This window comes from Pseudophryne corroboree, chromosome 3 (genome assembly GCF_028390025.1).
Source record: "Pseudophryne corroboree isolate aPseCor3 chromosome 3, aPseCor3.hap2, whole genome shotgun sequence".
NCBI classification, from domain to species: Eukaryota; Metazoa; Chordata; class Amphibia; order Anura; family Myobatrachidae; genus Pseudophryne; species Pseudophryne corroboree.
The window spans coordinates 462,454,940-462,470,772 of NC_086446.1; the positions used below are offsets into that span (position 1 = coordinate 462,454,940).

At 48.1% G+C, this 15,833-nt stretch overlaps 1 protein-coding gene across 1 annotated transcript in view; it reads right to left on the minus strand.

Moving 5' to 3' along the window:
• Positions 1–6,721: 6,721 nt before the first annotated feature.
• The window catches only part of MRPL27 (mitochondrial ribosomal protein L27), a 70,429-nt gene continuing 61,317 nt past the window's right edge, over positions 6,722–15,833 (minus strand). The window contains exon 4 of the mRNA XM_063963199.1: positions 6,722–6,995. Coding sequence (XP_063819269.1) covers positions 6,789–6,995 — 207 coding nt within the window. The 3' untranslated portion in view covers positions 6,722–6,788. The remainder of the gene's footprint in view (positions 6,996–15,833) is intronic.

A 15,833-nucleotide genomic window follows, 5' to 3' on the forward strand; every position in this document is an offset into this window, starting at 1 on the left:
ATCTCCAGGCTTGACCATACTCCCTGGAAGTTTCTTCCCTGTGTGACCGCTCCCCAGCCTCTCAGACTGGCATCCGTGGTCACCAGGACCCAGTCCTGTATGCCGAATCTGCGGCCCTCTAACAGATGAGCACTCTGCAACCACCACAGAAGAGACACCCTTGTCCGTGGCGATAAGGTTATCCGCTGATGCATCTGCAGATGTGATCCGGACCATTTGTCCAGCAGATCCCACTGAAAAGTTCGTGCGTGGAATCTGCCGAATGGAATCGCTTCGTAAGAAGCCACCATCTTTCCCAGGACTCTTGTGCATTGATGCACAGACACTTTCCCTGGTTTTAGGAGGTTCCTGACAAGTTCGGATAACTCCCTGGCTTTCTCCTCCGGAAGAAACACCTTTTTCTGAACCGTGTCCAGAATCATTCCCAGGAACAGCAGACGTGTCGTCGGGGTCAACTGAGATTTTGGAAAATTCAGAATCCACCCGTGTTGTTGCAGCACTAGTCGGGTTAGTGCTACTCCGTCCTCCAGCTGTTCTCTGGACCTTGCCCTTATCAGGAGATCGTCCAAGTAAGGGATAATTAATACGCTTCTTCTTCGCAGAAGAATCATCATTTCGGCCATTACCTTGGTAAAGACCCGAGGTGCCGTGGACAATCCAAACGGCAGCGTCTGAAACTGATAATGACAGTTTTGCACCACGAACCTGAGGTACCCTTGATGTGAAGGGCAAATTGGGACATGCAGGTAAGCATCCTTTATGTCCAGGGACACCATAAAGTCCCCTTCTTCCAGATTCGCTATCACTGCTCTGAGTGACTCCATCTTGAACTTGAATTTTTGTATGTACAGGTTCAAAGATTTCAGATTTAGAATAGGTCTTACCGAGCCGTCCGGCTTCGGTACCACAAATAGCGTGGAGTAATACCCCTTTCCCTGTTGTAGGAGGGGTACCTTGACTATCACCTGCTGAGAAAACAGCTTGTGAATGGCTTCCAATACCGTCGCCCTGTCTGAGGGAGACGTTGGCAAAGCAGACTTTAGGAACCTGCGAGGGGGAGACTTCTCGAATTCCAACCTGTAACCCTGAGATACTACCTGCAGGATCCAGGGGTCCACCTGTGAGCAAGCCCACTGTGCGCTGAAATTCTTGAGTCGACCCCCCACCGCTCCTGAGTCCGCTTGTAAGGCCCCAGCGTCATGCTGAGGGCTTTGCAGAACCCTGAGAGGGCTTCTGTTCCTGGGCAGGGGCTGCTTGCTGCCCTCTCTTACCCCTTCCTCTGCCCCGAGGCAGATATGACTGTCCTTTTGTCCGCTTGTTCTTATAGGACCGAAAGGACTGCGGCTGAAAAGACGGTGTCTTTTTCTGTTGGGAGGGGGTCTGAGGTAAAAAGGTGGATTTTCCGGCAGTTGCCGTGGCCACCAGATCCGATAGACCGACGCCAAATAATTCCTCCCCTTTATACGGCAATACTTCCATATGTCGTTTGGAATCCGCATCACCTGACCACTGTCGCGTCCATAAACTCCTTCTGGCAGATATGGACATCGCATTTACTCTCGATGCCAGAGTGCAAATATCTCTCTGAGCATCTCGCATATAAAGGAAAGCATCCTTTAATTGCTCTATAGTCAATAAAATACTGTCCCTATCCAGGGTATCAATATTTTCAGTCAGGGAATCCAACCAGACGACCCCAGCACTGCACATCCAGGCTGAGGCGATGGCTGGTCGCAGTATAACACCAGTATGTGTGTATATACTTTTTAGGGTAGTTTCCAGTCTCCTATCAGCTGGATCCCTGAGGGCGGCCGTATCAGGAGACGGTAACGCCACTTGTTTTGATAAGCGTGTGAGCGCCTTATCCACCCTAGGGGGTGTTTCCCAGCGCGCCCTAACCTCTGGCGGGAAAGGGTATAATGCTAATAACTTTTTTGAAATTAGCACTTTTCTATCTGGGTTAACCCACGCTTCATCACATACATCATTTAATTCCTCTGATTCAGGAAAAACTACAGGTAGTTTTTTTCACCCCCCACATAATACCCCTTTTTGTGGTACTTGCAGTATCAGAGATATGCAAAGCCTCCTTCATTGCCGTGATCATATAACGTGTGGCCCTACTTGAAAATACGTTTGTTTCATCACCGTCGACACTAGATTCAGTGTCTGTGTCTGTGTCGACCGACTGAGGTAAAGGGCGCTTTACAGCCCCTGACGGTGTCTGAGACGCCTGGGCAGGTACTAACTGGTTTGCCGGCCGTCTCATGTCGTCAACTGATTTTTGTAATGTGCTGACATTATCACGTAATTCCATAAACAAAGCCATCCATTCCGGTGTCGACTCCCTGGGGGGTGACATCACCATTATCGGCAATTGCTCTGCCTCCACACCAACATCGTCCTCATACATGTCGACACACACGTACCGACACACAGCAGACACACAGGGAATGCTCTTATCGAAGACAGGACCCCACTAGCCCTTTGGGGAGACAGAGGGAGAGTTTGCCAGCACACACCCAAGCGCTATAATATATATGGGAACAACCTTATATAAGTGTTGTTCCTTATAGCAGCTTAAATATATCAAAATATCGCCAAAAAATGCCCCCCCTCTCTGTTTTACCCTGTTTCTGTAGTGCAGTGCAGGGGAGAGTCCTGGGAGCCTTCCTCACAGCGGAGCAGGAAAATGGCGCTGTGTGCTGAGGAGAATAAGCCCCGCCCCCTATTTCGGCTGGCTTTTCTCCCGGAGTTTTAGATATCTGGCATGGGTTAAATACATACATATAGCCTCAATGGCTATATGTGATGTATTCTTTTGCCATAAAGGTATTAAATATTGCTGCCCAGGGCGCCCCCAGCAGCGCCCTGCACCCTCCGTGACCGCTTGGTGTGAAGTGTGTGACAACAATGGCGCACAGCTGCAGTGCTGTGCGCTACCTTCATGAAGACTGAAGAGCCTTCTGCCGCCTGTTTCCGGACCTTCAATCTTCAGCATCTGTAAGGGGGGTCGGCGGCGCGGCTCCGGGACGAACCCCAGGGTGAGACCTGTGTTCCGACTCCCTCTGGAGCTAATGGTGTCCAGTAGCCTAAGAATCCAATCCATCCTGCACGCAAGTGAGTTGAAATTCTCTCCCCTAAGTCCCTCGATGCAGTGAGCCTGTTGCCAGCAGGACTCACTGAAAATAAAAAACCTAAAAACTTTTTCTAAGCAGCTCTTTAGGAGAGCCACCTAGATTGCACCCTGCTCGGACGGGCACAAAAACCTAACTGAGGCTTGGAGGAGGGTCATAGGGGGAGGAGCCAGTACACACCACCTAATCCTAAAGCTTTATTTTTGTGCCCTGTCTCCTGCGGAGCCGCTATTCCCCATGGTCCTGACGGAGTCCCCAGCATCCACTTAGGACGTTAGAGAAAAAGAAATACCTTCACAATTTAATAGTAAAGTAAATGAGTGAGCGGCGGCAGAGAGAGCTGACTAACCGCTCAGTACCTGCACCACCTGCGGAAGCCATGACGGGGCTTCTCTGCTAAGCTCTGTCCTGCTTCCTTGTGCAGCTGGAGGCTGCAATCAGCTCTGCTGATTGTGGTCAATGACAGGGCTCCACTTATGAGCACCGACAGACCATCTGCTGCCCTTCTGCAGCACCAACGATCTCGGACCCAAGTTTCTTTATAAACTGGGAAGGGAGTGTGGATAAAAATGAGAAAAAATAAAATAGGATTTTAATACCTACCGGTAAATCCTTTTCTCTTAGTCCGTAGACCCTAGTGACGGGAATGTGTTCTGAATGTGTATAATCATGTACTGACACGCCCCAGATGTGGATCTACCAGGAACGTTATGGTCGACAGAAAACCCAGTAGTCGTCGACAGCAGGGAATATTAAGCAGGCAAAATTAACATTCTTGGAACCCCGAGAGGTCTGAGGGAAGCATATATATATATATATAATTTCAAAACACTCCACCCAAATATACCTATAAACATATACACAGGTATAATTCAGTTACAGCATGTTAATTTTTACCCAGTAAATACAGTTGATGCCGACAGGGCACCCACAAACGACTGTGTCTCCCATACCGTGTTTACTTTTTCAAGCACACAACCACCAACCTGCTAATACTTAATTTTCCGAATCAAGTACCGACAGGTGTCGGCGATGCAGACAGTGATCCCCACAGCAGCTTGTGACAAAGCCCTCACACATGTCGACATATGTCGACTAAACCGATAGTGGGTAAACTGACAGGAAAACACTGAGATTCATGTACCACAACAAGGATTATGCGCCCATTATTAAACATAATGCTATATTTCTCCCATATAGCACAAAAAAAACACTGTGCCCCCCCCTCCTTCGTACTATAAAGCTAGCCTTGGCGGGGTCATGAAGAAAATGGCGCTGACTCCGTTGTGAGGGCTAAGCTTCGCCCCTTCCCGGCGCGCTTAAGCCCGCTCAAATAAATATATACATATATTGAGCTGGGGGGGGGGGGGGTCTATGTACAGCCGTTAACCCCCTGTATATATACATATATAGATATCGCTGCCCAGGGCGCCCCCCCCTGCGCCCTGCACCCTCGTAAGACGTTGGTGTGTGGGAGCAATGGCGCGCAGCGCGATCGCTGTGGTACACTGGCGGGGGTAACATACCCGGTGTCCGGGCACCTAATATGTCCCCTTGCCAGCGATCTGAACCTCAGTAACATGCCGCCCAGGGCGCTCCCCCCCAGCGCCCTGCACGAGCCGTTGGTGTGTGGGAGCATGGAGCGCAGCGCTACCGCTGCTGTTACCTCCGTTACTGAAGTCTTCTGCCGTCACTGAGGACGACACCGAGATAAGTATCAAGGTAGCAGAAAACTGCAGGATTTGGGCAGTTGAGGATTATTAAAGTAAGAAAAGGATAAGCACATGAGGGAAGAGGGCCCTACTCGTGAGAACTTACATTCTAAAGGGGAGGGGCAGACAGACAGGGGTGACACAGATGGGGTACATAGAGAGCGTGGAACAGAGGGTTAGGATGAGATTTGGCTGGGTTTGGTAAAGAAGTGGGTCTTAAGAGCCGTATGAGACCAAGATAATTTCCCTCCTTTCGTTGGTTACCTGCAAAGGTGTTCCCACCATATGCCTTTAAAAAAAAATAAATTCCTAATATTGCATATTTCCACCCCACCGTGTGGTATTCCTCTGATGTGTACCTCCACTGACTGCACACCCTGCCAGCAGCTTCTTCCGCAGTGCACCCTAGATGGGTGCCTCAGATGGTTCCCCTGCGAGCAGGATGTTCCTCATGTGGATTGTTCCATACAGGATATATCATACGACTACACAAGTGTCAGCTTTCCCATATATGCATTCTGTCCTTGTATGGCTCTTCTCCCACAGTGTAACCTCCGTAGTGCGCCCAACATGGCTACCTCAGCCTGTACGCTTGTGGATGGGATGAAAAATACATGGAACTGGTGGTTTTGTTGGAAAAATAGTCTGAACGTTAGGATGCTGCAATCACCCCCATTTTGTGTTATTTCTTCTAGGGGTACACTACTCCACCCAGGGTAATCCCATGCAGTGCGCCCAAGATGGCTGCCTCACCTGGTACTATGAGGGTGGAATACATAACTCATGGAAGTTATTACCCAAAATGCCTACACTAATCCGGCATTTAGCTTACTCTATGCGTTCTAGGTTTGAATTTTTAGGTCTGTGTGGGTTGTGTATTGCTGTATTAATCTTCTGTATTATGTGCATTGTCTTGATCTCTGTAAAGCGCCTTGAGTCCTGTTTGGAGAAAGAGTGCTATATAAATATAATTATTATTATTATTGATGTGTCGTTATCGTCCACCGTTAAAAATATAGTCTAGTATGTACACACCTTTAGTCGCAATGTGATACAACTAAGCAGCACCAGGAGACTGCACTAATTATTATGACATGCAACACTTGCATATCTGTGTGCAACTGAGTCTGAATCTGTATGCGCGATGCAGTGGCCGCAGCTTCTCTCCATGCCAAGTTCCATTGTGCTTTGAATACAGACTCAGGGGCAGATTTATTAAGCCTGGTGAAGTGATAAAGTAAAAGGTGATAAAGCACCAGCCAATCAGCTCCTAACTGCCATGTTACAAGCTGGGATTGAAAAATGACAGTTAGCAGCCGACTGGCTGGCACGTTATCACCTTCCACTTTATCACTTCACCAGGCTTAATAAATCTGCCCCTCAGTCACACACAGACAGACATACAGGGGTAAATTTACTAAGATGGGATGTTGGCCATAGCAACCAATCAGATTTCAGATATTATCTTCTAGAAGGTACTACATAAATGAGAAGTAGAATTTGATTGGTTGCTATGGGCAACATCCCATCTTAGTAAATTTACCCCAGTTTCTTTCACAAGGTACTTTTGACAACAACGGCTGAAATCCCAGCTTCACAATAATATGACACTGCAAATAGATTTGCTAAGCTTTAACAATTGGCAGTATATAAGAGCATATATCATTTTACGGATAAAAAACAAAACAAAAAAACAAAAACACAATTCATATAAAGTTACATGTATGTAGTTCCATCTGTCCTTGAAATGATGGAACTCTAGCATGTCGAAAATGTAAAAATGGCCCACGTTGCCCCACTGACTTCACTGCAGCTCTGTGGTGCAGTTTGGGAACGGACACCTTTGTGCTTGCAAACAGGATACAGCTACAGGAAGATTGAGCATAATTTATTATACAACAGAAAAATGTAATAAAGTTATTTACAATACAATGACTTGTTACATCATGTCCACAAGTTTAAAACTATGTTGTTTTGGTTTAGGAATTACATTAATGAAGGTTTTGTACAGAACTGCACCAAAAGGCAGTTTGCAGATGACATCCCTGGAGTCACTGCTGCGAGGGTGTGGTATATAGACTTCTTTTGTGTAACGGACAATTCCATCCTCCAATGCAAACAATGATTTGTTACGTCCAATTCCCACCTACAGGAAACAGAAAAAAAGGTGCTGAAATATGTGTACACAAAGTGGAAAGGACCCATTGGTGCACATTTTTCACCTTTGCCCTCTAAATAAAACATACATGGTAATGGCAAATGTATGTTACCTGATCACTGACTGGTGTAAAATGATTGAGTGAGTGAAAGTCATTTTAACCTCCTCAGGGCCAATTTTTTTATTTTAGCGATATATAATTGAAAGATTTTTTTAATATATATTTTATTTGAAGATAATAAAGTTTAAGTTTTATATACTGACCGGTCATAAATATATATTCAAACTGGCAATTAAAAATAACTGTTAAGTAATCGTACACATGTGCCAGTATCCCTGAAGAGGTTAAAAGAAAATGCAGCTGTTTTAATCCACAGCCTCAAAATTAATAGATTATAAATCTAGTATTAACTATTTTACAGACACCATTATTGTTTTGGTTGCAATGATATTGCTGAGCCAGCTCACCCTCTGCTGGCATTGCAGTACAGAAGCTTGCTAGCAGAGGTGGCATCTGTGCGAGTATGCGGACCCTACTCAACAGAAGAAGCTGTAGGGATCCCCGAAGAATGCCTCACACAAAAGTACTATAAGGGGTAAGGGAGGAAAGCAAATCAAAAAAACACATGTGGAAAGGTGGGCCAGTGCCTGGCAATGTGTGCAGGTTTTTGCATGCATGCTATGTAAATAAAGGAGTTGTATAAGTGTCCGTGTATATGTTAGGGTGAGCTGAGGTCAGTGTTTTAAAATATTTTTTTATTTTACAAAACGACTAGTAAAAAAAAATAAGATTTTACTCACCGGTAAATCTATTTCTCGTAGTCCGTAGTGGATGCTGGGAACTCCGTAAGGACCATGGGAAATAGCGGGCTCCGAAGGAGGCTGGGCACTCTAGAAAGATTTATGACTACCTGGTGTGCACTGGCTCCTCCCACTATGACCCTCCTCCAAGCCTCAGTTAGGACACTGTGCCCGGACGAGCTGACATAATAAGGAAGGATTTTGAATCCCGGGTAAGACTCATACCAGCCACACCAATCACACCGTATAACTCGTGATACTATACCCAGTTAACAGTATGAATATAACTGAGCCTCTCAACAGATGGCTCAACAATAACCCTTTAGTTAGGCAATAACTATATACAAGTATTGCAGACAATCCGCACTTGGGATGGGCGCCCAGCATCCACTACGGACTACGAGAAATAGATTTACCGGTGAGTAAAATCTTATTTTCTCTGACGTCCTAGTGGATGCTGGGAACTCCGTAAGGACCATGGGGATTATACCAAAGCTCCCAAACGGGCGGGAGAGTGCGGGCGACTCTGCAGCACCGAATGAGAGAACTCCAGGTCCTCCTCAGCCAGGGTATCAATTTTGTAGAATTTTGCAAACGTGTTTGCCCCTGACCAAGTAACAGCTCGGCAAAGTTGTAAAGCCGAGACCCCTCGGGCAGCCGCCCAAGATGAGCCCACCTTCCCTGTGGAATGGGCTTTCACTGATTTAAGATGCGGCAGTCCAGCCGCAGAATGCGCCTGCTGAATCGTGTCACAGATCCAGCGAGCGATAGTCTGCTTAGAAGCAGGAGCACCCAGCCTGTTGGGTGCATACAGGATAAATAGCGAGTCAATTTTCCTGACTCTAGCCGTCCTGGAAACATAATTTTTCAAGGCCCTGACTACGTCCAGTAACTTGGAATCCTCCAAGTCCCTAGTAGCCGCAGGCACCACAATAGGTTGGTTCAAATGAAAAGCTGATACCACCTTAGGGAGAAACTGGGGACGAGTCCTCAATTCTGCCCTATCCATATGGAAAATCAGATAAGGACTTTTACATGACAAAGCCGCCAATTCTGATACACGCCTGGCCGAAACCAAGGCCAATAACATGACCACTTTCAACGTGAGATATTTTAGATCCACGGTTTTTAGTGGTTCAAACCAATGTGATTTTAAGAAACTCAACACCACGTTGAGATCCCAAGGTGCCACTGGAGGCACAACCGGGGCTGAATATGCAGCACTCCCTTTACCATGTCTGAACTTCAGGTACTGAAGCTAATGGTTTCTGGAAGAAAATCGACAGAGCCGAGATCTGTATCTTAATGGAGCCTAATTTTAGGCCCATAGACACTCCTGCTTGTAGGAAATGCAGAAATCGACCTAGTTGAAATTCCTCTGTTGGGGCCTTTTTTGGCCTCACACCAAGCAACATATTTCCGCCATATGCGGTGATAATATTTTGCAGTTACATCTTTCCTGGCTTGAATCAGCGTAGGAATGACTTCCTCCGGAATGCCCTTTTCCTTTAGGATCCGGCGTTCAACCGCCATGCCATCAAAACGTAGCCGCGGTAAGTCTTGGAACAGACAGGGCCCCTGCTGCAGCAGGTCCTGTCTGAGCGGCAGAGGCCATGGGTCCTCTGATATATTTTCTTGAAGTTCTGGGTACCAGGCTCTTCTTGGCCAATCCGGAACCACGAGTATCGTTCTTACTCCTCGCCTTCTTATTATTCTCAGTACCTTTGGTATGAGAGGCAGAGGGGGGAACACATAAAACGACTGGTACACCCACGGTGTTACCAGAGCGTCCACAGCTATCGCCTGAAGGTCCCTTGACCTGGCGCAATATCTTTTATAGCTTTTTGTTGAGGCGGGACGCCTTCATGTCCACCGGTGGCCTTTCCCAATGGTGTACAATCCTTTGGAAGACTTCTGGATGAAGTCCCCACACTCTCGGGTGGAAGTCGTGTCTGCTGAGAAGATCTACTTCCCAGTTGTCCACTCCGGGAATGAACACTGCTGACAGTGCTAACACATGATTTTCCGCCCATCGGAGAATCCTTGTGGCTTCTGCCATCGCCATCCTGCTTCTTGTGCCGCCCTGTTGGTTTACATGGGCGACTGCCGTGATGTTGCCTGATTGGATCAGGACCGGCTGGTTTTGAAGCAGAGGCCTTGCCTGACTCAGGGCATTGTAAATGGCCCTCTGTTCCAGAATATTTATGTAGGGAAGTCACCTGACTTGACCAAAGTCCCTGGAAGTTTCTTCCCTGTGTGACTGCCCCCCAGCCTCAAAGGCTGGCATCCATGGTCACTAGGACCTAGTCCTGTATGTCGAACCTGCGGCCCTCTTGAAGATGGGCACTCTGCAGCCACTACAGTAGAGATACCCTGGTCCTTGGAGACAGGGTTATCAGCCTAATGCATCTGAAGATGCGACCCGGACCACTTGTCTAACAGGTCCCCCCTGAAAAGTTCTTGCATGGAACCTGCCGAATGGGATTGCTTCGTAGGAAGCTAACATTTTTCCCAGGACTCGCGTGCAATGATGCACCGATAACGGTTTTGGCTTCAGGAGGTCTCTGACTAGAGATGACAGCTCCTTGGCTTTCTCCACCGGGAGAAACACTTATTTCTGGTCTGTGTCCAGAACCATCCCCAGGAACAGTAGACGTGTCGTAGGAACCAGCTGTGACTCTGGACTGTTTAGAATCCAACCGTGCTGTTGTAGCACTTTCCAAAATAGTGCTACCCCGACTAGCAACTGCTCCTTGGACCTCGCCCTTATAAGGAGATTGTCCAAGTACGGGATAATTAAAACTCCCCTTTTTTGAAGGAGTATCATCATTCCGGCCATTACCTTGGTAACACCCTCAGTGCCATGTACAGTCCAAACGGCAGAGTCTGGACTTGGTAATGGTAATCCTGTACCACAAATCTGAGGTACTCCTGACGAGGATAGTAAATAGGGACATGCAGGTAAGCATCCTTGATGTCCCGGGATACCATGTAATCCCCCTCGTCCAGGCTTGCAATAACCGCCCTGAGCGATTCCATCTTGAACTTGAATTTTTTATGCATGTGTTCAAGGATTTTAAATATAAAGAAGGGTCACACCGAACCATGCGGTTTCGGTACCCCAAACCGTGTGGAATAGTAACCCCGTCCTTGTTGAAGTAGGGGCACCTTAAGTATTACCTGCTGGGAATACAGCTTATTAATTGCCTCTAGCACAGCCTCCCTGCCTGAGGGAGTTGTCGGCAAGGCATATTTGAGGAAACGGCGGGGGGAAGACATCTCGAATTCCAGCTTGTACCCCTGAAATACTACTTGAATGAAACAGGGATCCACCTGTGAGCGAGCCCACTGATCGTTGAAATTTTTGAGACGGCCCCCCACTGTACCTGGCTACACCTGTGGAGCCCCCACGTCAAGCTGTGGACTCAGAGGAGGCGAGAGAAGAATTATGATTCTGGGAACAGGCTGACTGGTGCAGCTTTTTCCCTCTTCCCTTGTCTTTGTACAGAAAGGAAGCGCCTTTGACCCGCTTGCTTTTCTGAAGCCGAAAGGACTGTACCTGATAATACAGTGCTTTCTTAGTCTGTGAGGAAAACTGAGGTAAAAATATTTCTTCCCAGCTGTTGCTGCGGATACGAGGTCCCAGAGACCAACCCCAAATAATTCCTCACCCTTATAAGGCAGAATCTCTATGCGCCTTTTAAGGTCAGCATCACCTGTCCAGTGACATGTCTCTAATACCCTCCTGACAGAATGGACATTACATTCATTTTGGATGCCAGCCGGCAAAATATCCCTCTGTGCATCCCTCATATATAAGACGACGTCTTTAATATGTTCTCATGTTAGCAAACTAGTATGTTTGACAGGGTCACCGACCACGCTGCAGCAGCACGCTCTGCAGGTTTCAGTCTAGTACCTGAGTGTGTAAATACAGACTTCAGGATAGCCTCCTGCTTTTTATCAACAGGTACCTTCAAAGTGGCCGTTCCTAAAACGGCAGTGCCACCTATTTTGACAACAGTGTGAGCGCCTTATCCACCCTAGGGGATATCTCCCAGCGTAACTTATCCTCTGGCGGGAAAAGGTACGCCATCAGTAACTTTTTAGAAATTACCAGTTTCTTATCAGGGGGAACCCACGCTTTTCACACACTTCATTCATTCATCTGATGGGGGAACAAAACACTGCCTGCTTTTTCTCCCCAAACATAAAAACCCCATTTTTAGAGGTTAATGTCAGAAATGTGTAACACATTCTTTTTATTGCCGGGATCAAGTCACGGATGTTCCTAGTGGATTGTGTATATGTCTCAACCTTGTCGACACTGGAGTCAGACTCCGTGTCGACATCTGTGTCTGCCATCTGAATGAGCGGGCGTTTTTGAGCCCCTGATGGCCTTTGAGACGCCTGGGCAGGCACGGGCTGAGAAGCCGGCTGTCCCCCAGCTGTTACGTCATCCACCCTTTTATGTAAGGAGTTGACACTGTCGGTTAATACCTTTTACCTAACCATCCACTCTGGTGTCGGCCCCACACGGGGCGACATCACATTTATCGGCATCTGCTCCGTCACTATATAAGCCTCCTCCTCAGACATGTCGACACAGCTGTACCGACACACCGCACACACACAGGGAATGCTCTGACTGAGGACAGGACCCACAAAGCCCTTTGGGGAGACAGAGAGAGAGTATGCCAGCACACACCAGAGCGCTATATAATGAGGGGATTAACACTATAACTGAGTGAATTTTCCCCCATAGCTGCTTGTATATACAATATTGCGCCTAAATTTAGTGCCCTACCTCTCTTTTTTACCCTTTGAGCCTGAAAACTACAGGGGAGAGCCTGGGGAGCTTTCTTCCAGTTGCACTGTGAAGAGAAAATGGCGCCAGTGTGTCTGAGGGAGATAGCTCCGCCCCTTTTCCGCGGCCTATTCTCCCGCTTTTTTCTGGATTCTGGCAGGGGTATTTACCACATATATAGCCTCTGGGGCTATATATTGTGGTATTTTTGCCAGCCAAGGTGTTTTTATTGCTGCTCAGGGCGCCCCCCCCAAGCGCCCTGCACCCTCAGTGACCGGAGTGTGAAGTGTGTATGAGGAGCAATGGCGCACAGCTGCAGTGCTGTGTGCTACCTTGGTGAAGACTGATGTCTTCTGCCGCCGTTTTTCCGGACCTCTTCTTGCTTCTGGCTCTGTAAGGGGGACGGCGGCGCGGCTCCGGGACCGAACACCAAGGACTGGTCCTGCGGTCGATCCCTCTGGAGCTAATGGTGTCCAGTAGCCTAAGAAGCAGGCGAGTTCGCTTCTTCTCCCCTTAGTCCCTCGCTGCAGTGAGCCTGTTGCCAGCAGGTCTCACTGAAAATAAAAAACCTAAATCTATACTTTCTTTCTAAGGGCTCAGGAGAGCCCCTAGTGTGCATCCAACCTCGGCCGGGCACAAGATCTAACTGAGGCTTGGAGGAGGGTCATAGTGGGAGGAGCCAGTGCACACCAGGTAGTCATAAATCTTTCTAGAGTGCCCAGCCTCCTTCGGAGCCCGCTATTCCCCATGGTCCTTACGGAGTTCCCAGCATCCACTAGGACGTCAGAGAAATAAACAAGATTTTAAACCTACCGGTAAATCTTTTTCTCGTAGTCCGTAGAGGATGCTGGGGACTCCGTAAGGACCATGGGGAATAGACGGGCTCCACAGGAGACATGGGCACTAAAAAGAACTTTAGGTATGGGTGTGCACTGGCTCCTCCCTCTATGCCCCTCCTCCAGACCTCAGTTAGAGAAACTGTGCCCAGAGGAGACAGACAGCTACGAGGAAAGGATTTTGTAAATCCAAGGGCAAGATTCATACCAGCCACACCATTCACACCGTAAAACATGGGAGATACGAACCAGTCAACAGTATGAAACAAAACCAGTATCAGTCCAAAACTGATCCAACTGAAAAATATAACCCTTATGTAAGCAACAACTATATACAAGTCTTGCAGGATGTTGTCCGCACTGGGACGGGCGCCCAGCATCCTCTACGGACTACGAGAAAAAGATTTACCGGTAGGTTTAAAATCTTATTTTCGCTTACGTCCTAGAGGATGCTGGGGACTCCGTAAGGACCATGGGGATTATACCAAAGCTCCCAAACGGGCGGGAGAGTGCGGATGACTCTGCAGCACCGAATGAGCAAACATTAGGTCCTCATCAGCCAGGGTATCAAACTTGTAGAATTTTGCAAAAGTGTTTGAACCCGACCAAGTTGCTGCTTGGCAAAGTTGTAATGCCGAGACGCCCCGGGCAGCCGCCCAAGAAGAGCCCACCTTCCTAGTGGAATGGGCCTTAACCGAATTCGGTAACGGCAATCCAGCCGTAGAATGAGCCTGCTGAATCGTGTTACAGATCCAGCGAGCAATAGTCTGCTTAGATGCAGGAGGGCCAACCATGTTGCCTCTGTTTTCCTAACCCGAGCCGTTCTGGCCACATAAATTTTCAATGCCCTGACCACATCCAGGGACTCAGAATCCTCCACGTCCCTTGTAGCCACAGGCACCACAATAGGTTGGTTCATATGAAAAGAAGAAACCACCTTAGGCAAAAATTGAGGACGAGTCCGCAACTCAGCTCTATCCACATGGAAAATCAGATAAGGGCTTTTGTGAGACAAAGCCGCCAACTCCGACACTCGCTGCGCCGAAGCCAAGGCCAATAACATGACCACTTTCCAAGTGAGATACTTCAACTCAACTGTTTGAAGCGGTTCAAAACCAGTGAGACTTAAGAAACCGTAACACCACGTTAAGGTTCCATGGTGCCACCGGAGGCACAAAAGGAGGCTGGATATGCAGCACCCCCTTCACGAAAGTCTGGACTTCCGGAAGAGAAGCCAATTCCTTTTGAAAGAAAATGGATAGGGCCGAAATCTGAACCTTAATGGAGCCTAACTTTAGGCCCAAATTCACTCCAGTTTGCAGGAAGTGGAGAAAAACGGCCCAGATGGAATTCTTCTGGAGGAGCAGTCTTGGCTTCACACCAAGACACATACTTCCTCCAGATACGGTGATAATGTTTTGATGTCACCTCCTTCCTAGCCTTAATCAGAGTAGGAATGACCTCCTCCGGAATGCCCTTCTCCGCTAGGATTCTGCGTTCAACCGCCATGCCGTCAAACGCAGTCGCGGTAAGCCCTGGAACAAACAGGGCCCTTGTTGTAACAGGTCTTCCCTGAGAGGAAGAGGCCACGGATCTTCTGTGAGCATTTCCTGCAGATCCGGATACCAGGCCCTTCGAGGCCAATCTGGAACAATGAGAATTGCCTGAACCCCTCTTCGTCTTATGATTCTCAGTATTTTTGAGATGAGAGGAAAAGGAGGAAACACATAGACCGACCGAAACACCCACGGTGTCACCAGTGCGTCCACTGCGACCGCCTGAGGGTCCCTTGACCTGGCGCAATATCTCGGAAGTTTCTTGTTGAGACGTGAAGCCATCATGTCTATTTGAGGCAGTCCCCACTGACTTGCAATCTTTGCGAAGACATCCCGATGAAGTCCCCACTCTCCTGGATGCAGATCGTGTCTGCTGAGGAAGTCTGCTTCCCAGTTGTCCACTCCCGGAATGAAGACTGCTGTAAGAGCGCTTACATGACTCTCCGCCCATCGAAGAATCTTTGAGGCTTCTGCCATTGCCACTCTGCTCCTTGTGCCGCCTTGGCGGTTTACATGAGCCACTGCTGTGATGTTGTCTGACTGAATCAGAACCGGTAGACCTTGAAGTAAGGTCTGCGCCTGACGAAGGCCGTTGTATATGGCCCTTAATTCCAGAATGTTGATGTGTAGACAAGCCTCCTGGCTTGACCACAGACCTTGGAAGTTTCTTCCCTGTGTGACTGCTCCCCATCCTCGGAGGCTCGCGTCCGTGGTCACCAGAACCCAGTCCTAGATGCCGAACCTGCAACCCTCTAGAAGGTGAGTACTCTGCAGCCACCACAGGAGAGACACCCTGGCCCTGGGGGACAGGTGGATCATCTGATGA